The sequence below is a fragment of the Candoia aspera genome, chromosome 5 (assembly GCF_035149785.1).
Source record: "Candoia aspera isolate rCanAsp1 chromosome 5, rCanAsp1.hap2, whole genome shotgun sequence".
In the NCBI taxonomy this organism is placed as follows: Eukaryota; Metazoa; Chordata; class Lepidosauria; order Squamata; family Boidae; genus Candoia; species Candoia aspera.
This window is the reverse complement of record NC_086157.1, coordinates 58,858,005-58,874,171: the sequence shown is the minus strand read 5'-3', so window position 1 is coordinate 58,874,171 and position 16,167 is coordinate 58,858,005. Positions and strand designations below refer to the sequence as shown.

The window sequence follows — 16,167 nt, the reverse complement described above, 5'->3', positions numbered from 1 at the left end:
CTATGGTTGTGTTATACCAAGAGAATAAATCAATGAACAAGAACCCTTATGTATGCAGGAGATGTTGCATTACAACTGATGAATACACATGGATGTTTGGGAAAGTTGTATTACAGATTCTGCAACTGTATATGTGTATAACCAAACAAAAATGCATTAAAATGAACTGCTTGAAATGTTCCTAACACAAACTATGATTTAGTTCAACCTGATCCCTCTGGATGCATTGGCCATGTCTGCTGTCATGAGAGTTGAAAAACACCACATTTGGAAACACTATTTTAACTACAACTGGATTTACATTTAGGCATTTTGGCCAAGGGAAATCAGTGGGCTAAAATTTGCATTGGATTATGGCTCAATATTTTAATTGTCTTAAATGAACAAAACAAAAAGATGTCCAAAGTATGATACTGGATAGAAACATTCAGTTCATTGTGGATTTTGTATTTATGAAATACATTTTTGGTGTTGCATTTTCCCCTGCACTCTCAACTAAGCATAGTTAATGTTAAGTTTTCTATTCATTTTTCATTTATACATATATAATTATATACATTTGAACTTTTTTCCAAAAACTTTTTTGCAGCCTTGGCCAAGCTCATCACTAAATTTTCTCATTTTTAAAATGTTCATACATTTCACTATAATGAAACATAAGCACCAATATGGATCAGAAGCAAAGCAGAACTTAATTCTGATATTCATTAACTGCTTTTTCATTCAAAACCTAAATTGTTTGCCTTGAAATAGCAGTTCGCTGCTCCTTCTTACATTAATTCTGTGTATTAAAACATAAGGCTATGAGCCTCTGAGGATCAAATAAGCACTGTATCTTTGTTTGAATACTCAAAATATTTTTTTAAAGTAGTCAAAGGAAGGCTGGCACCTACTGTATGTGTATAAAAATCCAAATACTCACATATTGCTAATCTTCGGTTATATCTTATACAATATCCATTCAGAAAATTCCAGTAATTAAATAATTCCAAGATAAGCAACGTTTATCAATAAGGGTCAAGTTAATTCAACTGAGGTTTTATTTGTTATTGCTAATGTTCAACAGGATCAAGGCCAACAAAGAAAAGCACTCAATCCACTCCTTCCCTTAACATCAAATGAATGACTAATATATGGAGCTCATTAGTTATTCTCTGTAAAAACAACTAGTTGGAAGTTTTCCTGTACTCTAAATACTTAAGTCACTGATTCTTCTTTTTACATGAATCCATGTTTACCAGTATAACATCATGAGAAATATGTACTCAGATTTAATGAATGCAATTATTCGATAACTAGGAAATCTGAAACCACAATATCAAAAAGTTTGAGCAATTTTCTCTAGTAAGGATAAATTTAGTTTACCTTCATTTCTAGATCCAAAACACAGCATCACAAATTTCAAGTTTAATTTTGAGGGTTCTTGACCCTTTGCACGTGTATCTATATATTATATTATATATACAATCTACTTTCAATGATGCAATTTCAGAAACATCAGGGAAATTAAACAGATTTTTGAAACTTTCTGTAGGCACTCTTTTAAACTTTTCTTTAATTGTGTGTCTGTTCATGGCTCCAAAGACTAAATGCGGTTTTGAATGTCCTGTGGCAAAGTTTGCACATATACTGTCTTTTGAATGTGATAGCTGACAGTGGTGGAGCATGATAAAAAAGTGTGTCAGACTTCTGTGGAACAAATAATTTCTCACTACGTGAAGGGGTTTCCAACAGGCTTGTAGGACTATCAGGTTCCAAAGGCTGTATTTTGGGAAGTGGAGGAGGTGGAGGCAAAGGTGGTGGGGAGGGAGAATTAGCAGAAGAGCACATCTCGGATTCCTTTCGCAAAGGTTCCTCTGAAGCTTGTGCCATATGGGACTGGAAATGACTCCACAGACGGAAATTGGTTCGGAAAGCCTTGTTACACACATGGCAAATAAAGGGTTTCACTGAACATAAAAGCTCTTGATGACGCTCTAGTTGCTTGTGTATGGTGAAAATTTTCCCACACTTTTCACAGGGCCACAAACCAGTCTCCTTATTAGCAATGCTTTCCTTTGGTTCCCGACTGCTTTCAGAGATCTCCTCTTCTACATCATCCACAGGTTCTTCTTTGATCTGAACTTTCAGCTGTTTGGAAACACTAAGATCTTCAGGGAGACATGAGGAATCTTCTGAATCAAAATTAATTTGCTCTGAGGAATCACTAAATACACCATCTTCTTTGGCTGCAACAAAACTGCTCATTTTGTTAGGCTCTGCTTGATAATGTGGTCTTGATGCATTACCTACTTCACCATTGTGCTCTAGAACTGGTAAAGAAAAATTCTCTGTTGGAGCCATAGTATTTTGATTGTGAACCTCAACTTGATGACGCCAAATACTGAAGGAGGATTTAAAAGTGCGCATACACTCCAAGCAAGTGAGCTTCTTGTATTCGCATGTGATTTCATGGTCATGCTTCAGTTCTGGAGAAGAAAACAAAAGACTGCAGTAAGCACAAACTGTTGCTTTCCGGCAGAGCCGCTCATGATTTCCTTGTTCAGTAAGAGAGGAAAGTTTAGCATTACAAATACGGCACTGATAAACCTTTTTGTTTTCCACTGGGTTTTCAATACAACTATCTTCTTTTGGTTTAAGAGATTTATTTCCTCCAACCGGCTTTTCCCCTGGGTGCATTTTTATATGCTGTTTAAACTGTGATAGGAAGCGATATGCTTTCCCACAGTAGGTACAAATGTAAGCTCCTCTATTTCTTGATCTCAGATTCCTTTTGATGACTTGTTGTGCTTGTGAACTAGCTTGTCCCTGAAACCCTGGTTTGCCACGTCTTAGTTTAACAATCAAAGCCTTTTTAATCTCCCGTTCTCTTACAATATCAATTAATTTCCTCTGGAATTTTTCATCTAAGACAGCATGTGAACTGGAAGCAGGTGAGGGGTTCTTTACAATTCCATGCTGTGTCTGGCAGTGGGTCCAAACTTTGAAGTTTGTGTGAAATCTCTTATGACAAATATCACAAGCATATGGTTTCTCTGGGTTATGGTACATATTGACATGACGATGTAGGCCTGCTGTTGACCTGAAAATCTTAAGACAGTGTTTGCACTTAAACTTTTTGTTAGGCTTTGTTTCCTCCAATTCACCACATTCATCTCTGCTAACATCAGAATCTGGGAAATCGGCAAAGGGTACAGGATTCAAATTCTCTTCAAAATTGTCCTCTGACTCAGGGGAAACATGTTGGTCTACCTTAATTTTTTTGAGTGGTAGCCTTCTATCTGCTTGAAATCTTCTTTTAGCTGGAAGTCTGTTGAGCTCTCTATGGTCATCTTCTGCTTTAAAAGAGTTACTGAGCTCCCTGTGGTCATCTTCAGTTTTAAAAGAGTCACTTTTGTTGACAGATGATAAAGTATCTCCCACTGTAATTCTTATAATTTCAGATGGATCTGAAAGTGGACTGCTAGGTTCAGTTTTAATCTGTACTTCTTGAGAACTTATATCCCTGTCTGTTGACTGAGAAGCACTGAAGGATCTAAGACGATGTGGATGCATTATCTGTGTCTTACCATCAGAAGTTGATATTTCTGAAGTATCATTCATGGGTGACTTTTGTGGTATTACATTTAACATTATTCCTTGTGCACTGTTCCCCACTGAAGATCCTTGGGAAAGCTTTAAGTCAATAGAAGATGAAGAAATAGGAACTTGACTATCCATTGACAATGACCTTCGAAGAAGACTTTTTACGAGTGGTCCACTCCTGTCAGTACTTTGACTTTCAGGACCAGCTATCCTAGATGGGATTACTAATCCTAACTTTGAATAGTACAGTAGATTCCGGTCTTCACCTGGACTAGTTCCTTTTTCTCTTTCATTCAACAAAAATGTGGATTCTGAAGAACTGCATATAGATTCAACTGGTGGACAAGCCTGCTTCAAGGGTATTTCCTCTGCCTTTCCTCTTAATAGTTGATCACTTTCTCCTAGTTCATCAGCTACCAGTTCCTTCTCTGCAAAAGGTTTCTGTGACAATATTGCATTTCTTTTCATTCTACTTCGATCATCCACTGTAACTGAAGATTCATGGGACTTGGAGTATCTTAAAGAACTATCTTTCAACCATCTCTTTTCATTTAGCGATAGGCTATGTTGAAATTCAGTTGATTGTTGTGACCACTTAGTTTTGATAGCAACTGATGACAAAAAATTAGAACTATGGCTTATATCATGCAAGGTTTGACCAACATTTTCTCCCTGTGTTTCATTTTTGCTCTGACAAACAATGACACTTCTTTTCTGGGAGCCACTTTCATCATCTTCTTGGAACAGTATTTTCTTAATCGGACATGCAGGCAAAGGAACTTGAGGACTTCTAGATACAATGTTAGTAAGAAAGGAAATTCCAAGACTGTACCCTACTTCTTGCACACCAGCAAGACTGCTTTTCTCAACAAACAAAGATGACGAATAAATGTAGTTTAATACATTGTCAAAGGTATCTGGTTCACAGAAATCAAGCTGAAATACTGACTGAGACTCATTTTCTTTTTTAGTGAATAGAGATTGAAAGTATTCACTGCTGGCAGCTAGAACATTTTTATGAGCTCGAAATTTTTGATCTCCTACTATGAGAACAACATCACAAAGTTGTCCTTTCAGACGTTGCTCATTTAAAGCACTTAGAAGAGAAATAGCATGTGCAGGATTTATATAATGCAAGAGTCCCTCCATGATTAGGTTTATCTGAAAGACAAAAAAGACAGATTCACACTCACAAAATAATTTAGATGGAATAAAAATAACTAAAAGAAAGCTTTTTTAAAAATAATACATCCAAAACACTAATATGGCATTAATATATTTTGTTTAGATAGGTTACCATCTCTGTAACATACTGATATCAACTAAATCAACATAGTATATATAGGTATATATGTAAAATGTACTGCAATGTACAACTAGCCTAATGCACAATCAAGGAGAAAAAGTCCATTTTGATTGTATTTGCATAATAATGATTAGATAATTTAACTAAATAGATAGCAAACAAAATAAAAAAATTTCAGCTTTTCACTGCACCTCTGTAAAACCTGACAAAAATAAAGATTGAATAGAAAAGTAAAACTGGTTAAATGTTTAAAGGCTTATTTTGTATCCATGTTAAATTCTAAATACAAGGGGAATAAGCCCAGTTTAATAAAGTGGCACAAGTGGGTTGCCACTTGAACTAAGTTGAACTAAGTTAATTGTGCAGGGTTCCAACTGAAATCTATATTAAAAATTACTTATAACTTGTCACAAGTATCACTGGGAACCAAGTGCAACTAACTTAGTCTAGACCTAACCAAATACTGTATGTTAGGAGAACTGATATTCTTGCTCCTCAGTGTATACACTAAGATACCTGTAAACAATATTTTTAGTCACAAAAGCCATACAGTAAATGAAAATGGGTAATGGTCTGGAGCCATATGCTGGAAGGGGAGCAGGTGCATGATTTGCAGTAATGGAGTTTGTGTGCAGGGCTGTGCAGCTTTGCCTCTCCTCATGTGCTACTTGCTCCAGACTTCTGACATGGTTTAAGTGGGAAATCAAAATGATTTAATAGAGAATTATTCCTGTACAATAATCTCCCTTTAAATTGTAGCACCAATATGGGGACAGTTGCTGGAACTCACTATGGGTCAAAACACACACAGTAGGGTATACAGAAAGCCTTTGAGAGTCACATACAATCCTCATTGACTCACATGCTCCGAGGCAATTATTTTTAATTTCTTTTTCACTGAGTGCCTTGAGTGCCTTTGGAGCATATGTGCAGCATGCTTGTTATATGCAAAACTTTCTATTAAGCTTCCCCAACTTGGCATCCCTGATGCATGGATGCCATCTTCTAGAAGTCTCCAGCAAGCATAATCACCACCAGGAATTCTGGGGGTTGAAATCTATGCATCCAGAGGCCAGACAGACTGGAGATAGTTGCTTTAAATGGTCAGAGAATATAGATATAGTAGGTCATAGGTAAAGGTAAAGGTAAAGGTTTCCCTTGACATTAAGTCCAGTCATGTCCGACTCTAGGGGGCGGTGCTCATCTCTGTTTCAAAGCCGAAGAGCCGGCGTTTGTCCACAGACACTTCCGTGGTCACGTGGCCAGCATGACTACACAGAACGCCGTTACCTGCCCGCCAAAGCAGTACCTATTAATCTACTCATATTGGCATGTTTTCGAACTGCTAGGTTGGCAGGAGATAGTAGGTCATAGCCTATATATAATCCATTGTATAATTCACTGTCAATCAATCTAATATTTAATTCTAGACCCAGGGAAAGAAAAGTATATAAACCTCAAAAATTTCCTCAAAAATCTGAAATAATACACTATGTTGCTAGAACATTTAGAGGGTAAAAGGATTCTAAAATCATTCTGGTTCAATCTTAACCACATTTAGTTTGAAATAAGTCACACCAGATTCAGCAGGGATATGCCTCTGTAAGATTGAATGTTAGGCCTAAGTTGGCTCAAGTGCATAAGGTTGCTTCAACAGCAGAGAGGTCAAGGTTAACTGTACACTGATAACACCAATCTCACATTTGGATGATTACAGCATTGTCAGAGACTTAATCCTGTTTATAGCATCTCCTTTACTGCAAAATTCAGAAACTGGATTTTGTATCAAAGGTGAAAATACTGCTGATCTATTTGGATAATGATCTGGTAGACAGACCTTCAGAGAATATTCTTTTGCCAGTCACTGGCTGAAATGCTTATATGAGATCCAACATACATATTTATAACTTAATATCCTATTTTCTGCTTTTCATTGTGATTACTGAGTTGATTCATAAGGCCTTCTTTACTGGATATGCAGAGCATATTTATTTGCATTATGTGAGGAGCATGGAACAATTTACGCAAATGTATTTGACCTGATATAAATGTAATACTAGAACACTGTTACTCATCCTTAGCAATTTCTAGATGTGTAGACTTCAAATCCCAGAATCCCATAGCCAGCATGGCCGATGATATAAGTATAGTACTGGAACAAGTTTAGCATTATGTGAATGAAAGCAGCAAGTATCGTCTTGCTGTTGTTTATTCGTTCAGTCGCTTCTGACTCTTTGTGACTTCATGGATCAGCCCGTGCCAGAGCTACCCTGTCAGTTGTCTCACATCCTTCCTATCATCTCACATCCTTCCTATTTCCTCTCTTCTCTGTTATAACCATGAGAAAATCCCAAGTCTCTATTTTCTGCTCCAAATTTGTTAGAATCATTCTCCCCAATTTTCGGATGTAATGGGGAATCTAAATAGTTCAAAGCAGGGTTTCTCAACCTGGGTTCCGGGGAACCCTAGGGTTCCATGAGAGATCACTAAGGGTTCCCTGGGAGATCATGATTTATTTAAAAAATTATTTCAACTTCAGGCAACTTCACATTAAAGAGGTAAGTTAGGTAAGTTTCATTCTTTATTTTTAGTTTAAGAAAACTGTTAATGCATATATACAAGTCTACATATGAAATGAATATAATAATTTGGTAACTTCTGGCCTATATTTGAGCCTGAATGTGCAGGGGTTCCCCGAGGCCTGTAAAATATTTCAAGGGTTCCTCCAGGGTCAAAACGTTGAGAAAGGCTGGTTTAAAGCACCACATCCAGTCTCCACTTTAGGACTATGCTGAAGAGAAAAGTGGAGTCAGGCTCTCTGCTCTTCTTTCCTGTAATGCACCTTCACATTTGCAAGAGATCTTATTCTTTAACAACTGAAATATACCAAAGGAAATCTCAAGAAATTTAATCCTAAATCCATGCTACTAAAAATAAATAGAACGTACCAGAAAAGCTTTTTTCCTCTTCTTGAAAACACTTCAAAATGAGAGATATCTTAGATTCAGGACCACATTTACTCCTTTATTGGCAATAACTTTGAAGTCTTTATGTCATGTAGTCTGTTTTGGGGAAAAAAGAAATTATGTCTACTATAAAACAAAATTAGCATCCAAAAGAATTTTCTGACTTCACAGTAATTTCTGCTCCTTGAACATGTAAGAATAGCCATACTAAAAATAGTTTTCTTGAGGACTTCTCTCTTCAGAATGCAAACTCCTTCTTACAACAGTTTCAATGGCAAACAGTCTGTTTCGGGGACCAGTTCATGGTAGCTGGTTATGACTTCTAAAATTCTTCAAGGCATGAGACTAGGCTCATTTTTATATATGAGTCTTTTTTTTAAGAACCTCCAAAAAAAACCTTTTCCTTTTCTGTCCTACTCTTAGTACAGTACATTTCTGAGGACCCTGAAAGGGATCTTTCCAGGGGCTGCTTCTAGATTTTGGAACTCTTTTCTAAAGGAAGCCAAACTAATTCAATATTTGATGTTCCTCTTCCTGCAAACAACTATGTTCCTAATTAGACAAGCTTTTGGATTTGAAGTAACATCCCGGTTTGGTCCAAAAGAAATGTGAACTGATAACTGCTACTTACTGCTTAATATAACTAATGTCTTAACTGCTTTTATTTCATGTTTTGATTGTATTTTCCTGTCATTAGCTACACCAACACCTCCTACCCCCAAACTCCTGCTGTGATGCCTCATCGTGGCCTGGTATGTGTGAGTTCCTGGGAGGGATGAGCTGCTGGAATTATATATTCCCTTCATGAAGGTCATCCCAGATGCTCAACTAAAGCAAGAAGGCACCTATATGGGCATAAGTGTTATAGGAAAATGCTGGAGGCAGATGATGACTTTAGTGACAATGACAAAGGCAATTAATTAATTAATATTGAGCAGGAGAAGACAATGGTAAACCACTCCTGTATTTTTACCAAGAAAACCACAAGATAAAAAATATAAAATGATTGACGATTAAATCTATCTATGTGGTTGCTAAGAGTGGACACTGATTTGATGGCAAAATGATCAATAAAAACCCTACACTGAACACAACTGTTGATGAAAAAGTAGAATACAGATTTAATTACCAAATTGTAGTCAGCTTTTTGATACACAGCGTTAACAACCATCTAGATACAGTGGTAAGACAAACCCTGATATGTATTAGGTATCCTGAGTGCTCAATACATGCCCACTACAAATAATCCCCCCCTGCTGCAAATAATTGCTCTTGTGATGCCCAGGTTCAGCACAGAAATCTATATACAAATGGTTGTATGCACCTAGGCTTTCCCTTGACAGACAGTTGGGCTAAACCAGCAATTGTCTATGTTATTTGAGTGACATCTGAGGGGGAGTCTTAACTGGAACACCCACATTATGCGAACTTGTTGAATCCCAGAACGGAACTACCTTGGTTGGATTCATTTCCAGCTGTTGTCCCTAATGTTTGAGCTAGCCAGGTATGTAAAGTCCCATTTAAACCTTGTATCTGCACTTCTGAAAGAAACAACACTGACAAACAGACTTCATTATTACCATGAGTCACAGTGTTCTACCCAACACAGTTTCTTCTTCTTTCTCTCTTCCTTGGAATTCCCTCTTATTTTGTAGTCCCTCCTCAATTCTCCTTAGGAACTAACTAAATCTGATAGGTAGTTTTGCAAGTCTTCTGAAAGTAAATTATAAGAGCTGCTTAATTCTTTGCCATGGATGAAACATCTGAGATTTATTGTCCAATATATCTGGACTTTTTTTTGCTTCTTTGTATGTGAATAATGGTACCTTATGTGGTTTTTCAAACTTGTAACAACTTAGTGCCACTGGGGCATTAAAGGTAGCTAAGTGCAGATGTAGGATGGGATCACAATAGGCAGAAACACTTTAAGAAGTTGATATTCGTAAGTGCAAAACAGATGAGGAGCCAGTCAGGAGCTCATCTAACACAATTTTGTAGTGGATCTTATTTTCCTCAATTTGCCTTCTCTGTGCAATGGTTGCTGCTGGAGGCCAGAGGACAAATGTGTGAGCTGAAAGAAGAGTTCTCCATATAATTTGAATTGCAATACTCATGATCACCAGGGAGCAAGGTAAGTGGCAAGGAATTGTAGAAATTATAGTTGCAGATATCTGGATAGCTACAGATTTCCTATCCCAGGCCTACAGTGATTCATGGCTCTGCCCTGTGTGTGTGTTTGTGTGTATGAACCTCCCCCATACATTTCTGCGCTGCCCTCCTTCCTACCAATCTCAAAAGATTTTGTTTCCTCTGTATTTGATCCAGTGGGCTTCTACATAAACACACATTGGCTGATGATACTGATATTGGCTGTTTTGCACTTATAAATATTCCTATTATATTGTGAAAATAATTTTTACACTCAGCTGCAACTAATCTGTCCTTATTAGTACTGACACTAGGAACATAACTAATCAGTTATCAGTTGTGAAATTCAAAAGCCTCTACTGCAGATTGATTAACAGGAGCCAAGCATCCTTTTCAAAAGTCTTTAATGAAAAGTGCAGTGCTTCTAATCATGTGTGGTTTCTCAGCAGACTTCAGTATGAAAAGAACTAGCCCATATACAGTACAAGCAAATTTAAAGCAGCCTCCCACCGGATGTCCTCCTGATGTATAGGACATCTGCTTCCATAATTCCCAACTATCACAGTACAAGTTAAACATTCTTTGAGGTCATTAGTTAAGGAAGATAAGTTTAAAGCAAGTATTTGTATAGGCTGCATCCCCAGGCCTCCCAATTCAGATCCTAGTATCTTTCGCTAAGAGAACTTTCTCAAATTATAATGTTCTCCACAGGCTTTAACTCCCACCCTGTCTGATTGCACTGATACGAGTAAGAAGCATCAATGAAACTTGAAGACATCACCACCCACCCTTCCTTTCGGCGGAGAACAAGCCCGGCCCAATTATGTCTTGACCAAAATGACATCATATGATTGAACAGCCCATTACATCCATTTTCTGCGCATGCTCACGGTGCCCAATTATACCCCACCCAAAATATTATTCCTAAACTAACCGCGTAGGCGGTTAACTCCATAGTTATATGGGCAAAGCGCAAGCGCACCACAGAAAAGAAAGCGCCCATGAGCTAAAAGTGGGCAACAGACATGCGCGCTAGGCAGCTAATAAAAAGCAACGACATGAATATATGCCACAGCGTGAACGCGTCTATTAGGACCACGCATGCGCTGTGAAGGGGTAAGACCTCGTTTTGTAACTGGCGCACGCGCATACAGGAGCTTAAGACCGCAGCCCTACTCGGTAGGGGAAAAATATACCTCAGAGTTACGTCAGGAAAAGACGCCTTTGTGCACGGGGAAACCCGAGCCTTTGTCTAGGAGGAGTCCTGCCTTAAAAGAGCAACAACTGGGGTCTCATACTCACCTTCTGCGCACCCCCTTTCCTTTCCCCTTCGGCCGTCTCCTTTTACGATTCACCCGCGCGCCCTGCCGCCACCGCCGTGATTCCATCCATCTTGAATTTGACGTCATCCCACACCAGGGATGAAGTCATCGTTGGGAACGCTTGTCACGTGCGCATCTTTTCGATTGGTCGAGGTTAGCCGGATGGAGGAGGGGGAACGCGCCCGATTCTCAGACGGGGTGGGGTGGGGCGCGCGTTACAACGACGGGCCTTGAGGGGAGATTCCCCTCCCGCGCGCTGGCTCCCTTCCTCTCCGCCTTTGGGAAGCGCCGCCGGGTCGTGCTGAGAGCGAGGCAACGAAGTGGGTCGCGGGAGAGGAAGGTTCTCGGACGTCCGGGAGGCGGCGGGGCGCTGGAGCGGCGCGGGGTGCCCGCTGCCGTGGAGGTTGGCGGAACCGGGGCAGGCAGTCCTGGGAGGGCCGTCCCGGGGGTCATGGTCGGAAGAATGACTTCGAGAGGACGAAGCTGTTTCGGCTAACGTTGCAAAAGCAACTTTCCAAGCACACCGTTTCCAGCTCCAGGACGACCGATTTCACCTAAAGAGGCAGGCCGAGCCGATGAACTTCCAAGACCAGGCCTTCAAATTGGGGGAAAAGGCGAGAGTTTGCGGTCTTTTGAGGAAGCCTCGGCCTCTTCCAGAATGCTACGTTAAAAAAAAAAAAGTTTACAGCCTGTCTGAATATGCAGATTAAATACAGTCAAGAACTTGGCAAACTGTACTTGATCTAAAACAGCAGATTCAATCCAAAGTCCTCAAAACAGAAGCCCAGTTTACTTCTTCAGCTGTATCTCCATTTGAAAGGTAGCAGAGCTGCTGAATTAGGTCTGCATTTTGAGAGAGCCATGCTGCAGTATTTTTTTTCTGCAATAATAGTAGAGATTGCCTTAATGATTTGACTCTCCACTAGTAATATCCTACCAGTTTAATTTGTCCCTGTGTTTTAAAAGATAAGTCCTTCAACTTTATTTCATAAACACTGAACCAGCCACAATATGTAGAATTCAGCATTGAATTTATCATGATATGTTCTGCATTTAAGTTGAATAAAGTGATACCATACCATGGCAATCCTTTCCCAGTTTTGAATCATACACATTAGTTGCTTTAGATTTTGTTTCAAACTGTTGCTTTTGGGTCACCACATGAATTCTTTAACAGGCAGAAGAAATGGCCTGATACACCCATGTTTAAAGGACTATCTACAATTTGTTGTGGCATATGCATCAAAAGCCTTCATATAATCAATAAAGCAAAGTCCTTTGGAACTTTCTTGCCTTTCCCCATTATCCGTTGCATGTTAGCAATGTGATCTAAAGTTTCTTCTGAACACAAATTGTACGTCTGGCAGTTCTTGTTCCATGTTCTGTAGAAGTCTGGATTGTAAAATTTTGACTATTATTGTGAGGTAAATGCAAGTGTTCGATGGTTGACAAATATTTGACCACTGCTCTTTTCTGGTATTGGAATATGAATTGATCTTTTCTAGTCTCAGCCACTGCTGTTTTCCATAATTGCTTACAAATGGCAAGTAGCTCTGTAACTAATCTTTCAAGGTTTTAAATAGTCCGGCTGGACATTCATCAGTTGAAGTTTTGTATTTAACGATAATATTCTTAGGCAGAAATTATTGTAATTTTTTATTACAGTTTATAATTTAAAATTGGAGGCATACTGATTATGGTTGCTAATTGCACAATAACCTGATTTTAATACTGACTTTATAATTTGATATGAGATACTCTAATAGGAAGATTTAATGTTAGTTTTTAAAGTTAATTTTACAATGATTATAAATCTATTTTTGTTCCTTTTATTTTTTCTTGTTTTTTCCTTTGATTGTACCTGTAAATCTAATAAACAATAAAAAATAAAGTTACAGAATTCAAAGGAATCTTTTATGCAAAGATAGATGTCACAAAAGACCGAGAAAGCAAAGAACTGTATCCCCGTAAAAAGCAAAACCAAACTGATGATGCAAAGGCTCGTTCACTGAATTATAGCTAGACATCCTGGAAACTAAAAGAAAAATGGTATCTAAAAATGTCCCTAAATTCATTATTTTTAATTAAAAATAGAAAACAGCACATTCCGTGGAAAGCCCTCTACAGTTAAAAATTATATTCCTTCAGGTCTCCCATTTGTTAATACATACTTTATAGGGATGTGCCAAAGTTATTGGGGGAGAGAGGCCAGAAGTTCTAAAGAGTGATTGTCTTGCTGATTATTTTGTGAGTAAATTGCTCATATTTGCTACAGATGAGCAGCCAGGTGGACAGGACCTGATGAGATGATAACATCTTTTGATGTTCCCTGGGAGGTTTTTGAGCCTGTGGAACCTGAGCTAGTAGACAAAGTTTTCTGGATCCTAACTGCCATTTGTGTGCTTGTCCCTTATGGTTAGTTAAAGCAGACGGGAGGAGTTGAGAGGGATCCATGCAACAGTCAATGCCATTTTGTCAGATGGAGAAGTGCCAGCAGCCTCAAGGGAGGCACTACCATTCTCAAGGAACCTGCTTTGTTTCCATTGTTAGTAGCTAGGTGACCATAGTGCAGAACAAGCAGACCCTGCAACAAATACTAAGAAGGTTAACAACTATTGTGCTATACCCATTGTCCTCTGTGGGGAATGTGGTGGGACTACAATTAACAGAGTTCTTGAAAAAGTGATTCATCTAAATCCTTGGCAATCAGAATTCGCTGAAACTCTTGATTGCCTTCAAGAATAACTCATGGCAGGACTGGAGTGAAGAAAGTATGCCCATCTACTGGATTTATAGTGCTGTCCATAGTATCCTGGACGATATATGGAGGCTGGGGGTGAAAGATAGCTTTTTGCAGCAGTTCTGCTCTTTTTTGAGTGGGTCCAATCAATAGTTGTGAGAGGAGGGAGAGGTGTGGCCTACAGGTGTTCTTTCATCGTGTGCATCAGAGTTTGGTCCTCTCACCCAAACTTGTTTAACAACTATATGAAACGGTTGGGAAATGTCATCCAGTGGTGAATATCATAAGTGTGTGAATACTTGTGACTGTATTTTATAGCAAGATTACAAAACATTAAGAGTACAAAAATACAAAAGATAAACAGTGAAAGAAACAATGAAAGAATAAAGACTATCTATCTATCTATCTATCTATCTATCTATCTATCTATCTATCTATCTATCTATCTAATTTTTCCCCGCCCATCTCCCATCGGGAGGAAACTAAACTGAACCAAGAAATAGAAGAAAAAGAAGCCTCCCAAGTTAAAAACACCCAAATGAAACACCTACCAAGAAGTAAGGCAGGAGAGACATTCTCTGTGACAGCTCAGGAATAGTTTGCCACCTGAGACAAGGATAGCTCCCACCCTCATTGTCTTCCAGAAGTTGGCTGTTCTGGAAAGCCATTGGGACTTGGGGAGTAGAGATATCGGTGCCAGATGTATAAAGTTAATAACGTAACGTAATGTAGTTTTAGATTATTTGGTTTTATGTATCATGTTGAATTGGCTCCTTGTTGCCTTTTGAGTGCTGCTTAAGAGTCTTTTAAAGATTGAAGCAACTCCATGTATTGATAGATAAATAAATAACATGTCCTTGTATTTTTAAACAAATACAAGACATAGCAAGTGGTTCAGGAGCTTTCCATAAATCTATATAATTTCTGCTACTTTTGAAAAAGGCATCTTTAATTTTGTTTTTGTAATAATTGTTTATGTGATACATTTTAACTGAAAGCAGGAAGCTAGAAACAATAAACAAGTTAATAAGGTGCTGTGGGAGTTGCCTAGGATAAGGCTTATTACAGGCAGAGCTTTGAATGGTCAAAAGATGATTCAAAAGATTTAACTAGGGTGGCTATGTGCATTTTGCCAAAACAGAAAAAGGACTGCCCAGCTCAAAAAATTGTGACAGAAAAGAGGTCCCAGATTTGGCAATGAGTTTGAGCAGGTTGGTAAGTAGGTAGGTAGGTATAAAAAGAGAAAAACATGTGGACACGCAAACTCTGCAACACCACACTGCACCTACTGAGGAAGGTGACCAGATGTACTGTGAACCTACTTAGTCTGGTCTTCAAGTGCTATCTTTTGATAGGGAATGTCCTTGCTCTCCAGTCTTATATTTAAATCAAAGTAGAAGGAGAGTATTATCCTCTGTAAAATGGGACAATGATTGTCCTAAGATTTACAGAAGTTCATATGTATTCACCATAACACTGAGGTATCCAAGATGAGACTTTGTTTTCCATTTTTTCACAATGTCAGCTTATTTTTATCTCCACCAACCTAATCACTGAATATATTAACATATTTGAGATATAGATATATAGATACTGTTTTCCAAAATGTGTTTTGAATTCCCCAATGGAATACTCTTGATTTGTTTCCATGGTACTGGTGCATGATTCACTATGGTTACCATAGCAATAAAATACACAATACCCTCTAGGGATATGAAAAACTATTTTTAACATGCAACCAATAAGATTGCTTTAAAGATTTATTTATTCTCTTAATTAAAATCATTTTACAAGACTGAATTTGTATTAATATCAAATCAGGACTATCTGTAACTGAAATCCAAAACATTTCATGTAAATGTCGCCTCAGGTGCTCCTTAGATGCTCACTTTCTATTTAGTTTCATATATTGTACACTTCTATAATCAGGGGAAAGACAGCAGAGAGGAAGTGTCAGATAAAATATGTGATCCCCAAAGACCTTTCTCAAAAATACAGTCCCAAGTGGAAAATATTTGCATAGATTCAAAAGACTTGAAGTTACCAAGATCATGACCACACAAAATATAAAATAATAGCAGAACCAGCTTGTTCCTTAAG

General features: G+C 38.3%; 2 protein-coding genes across 5 annotated transcripts in view; one reads left to right on the top strand and one right to left on the bottom strand.

The window, feature by feature from the left end:
- Window positions 1-1,017: 1,017 nt before the first annotated feature.
- ZBTB21 (zinc finger and BTB domain containing 21) lies at window positions 1,018-12,073 on the bottom strand. Of its 4 annotated transcripts, none has more exons than XM_063305323.1 (4): window positions 11,308-12,073; window positions 9,312-9,413; window positions 7,840-7,953; window positions 1,018-4,746 (listed from the first exon to the last, which is right to left on the bottom strand). In XM_063305323.1, the coding sequence occupies exon 4, from the start codon at window positions 4,732-4,734 to the stop codon at window positions 1,555-1,557; it is 3,180 nt and encodes a 1,059-aa protein (XP_063161393.1). In that variant the 5' UTR covers window positions 4,735-4,746; window positions 7,840-7,953; window positions 9,312-9,413; window positions 11,308-12,073; the 3' UTR covers window positions 1,018-1,554. The 4 variants fall into 4 exon arrangements, with proteins under 4 accessions (XP_063161393.1, XP_063161394.1, XP_063161392.1 ...); XM_063305324.1 differs by having other exon boundaries at window positions 9,312-9,398; XM_063305326.1 differs by lacking the exon at window positions 9,312-9,413 and having other exon boundaries at window positions 2,362-2,468; window positions 3,253-4,746.
- The window catches only part of UMODL1 (uromodulin like 1), a 47,607-nt gene continuing 41,409 nt past the window's right edge, over window positions 9,970-16,167 (top strand). The window contains exon 1 of the mRNA XM_063304698.1: window positions 9,970-9,988. Coding sequence (XP_063160768.1) covers window positions 9,970-9,988 — 19 coding nt within the window. The remainder of the gene's footprint in view (window positions 9,989-16,167) is intronic.

Bases quoted from the DNA above. Each gene is read 5' to 3' on its own strand.
- ZBTB21 (XM_063305323.1), bottom strand. From the start codon at position 4,734: ATGGAGGGACTCTTGCATTATATAAATCCTGCACATGCTATTTCTCTT.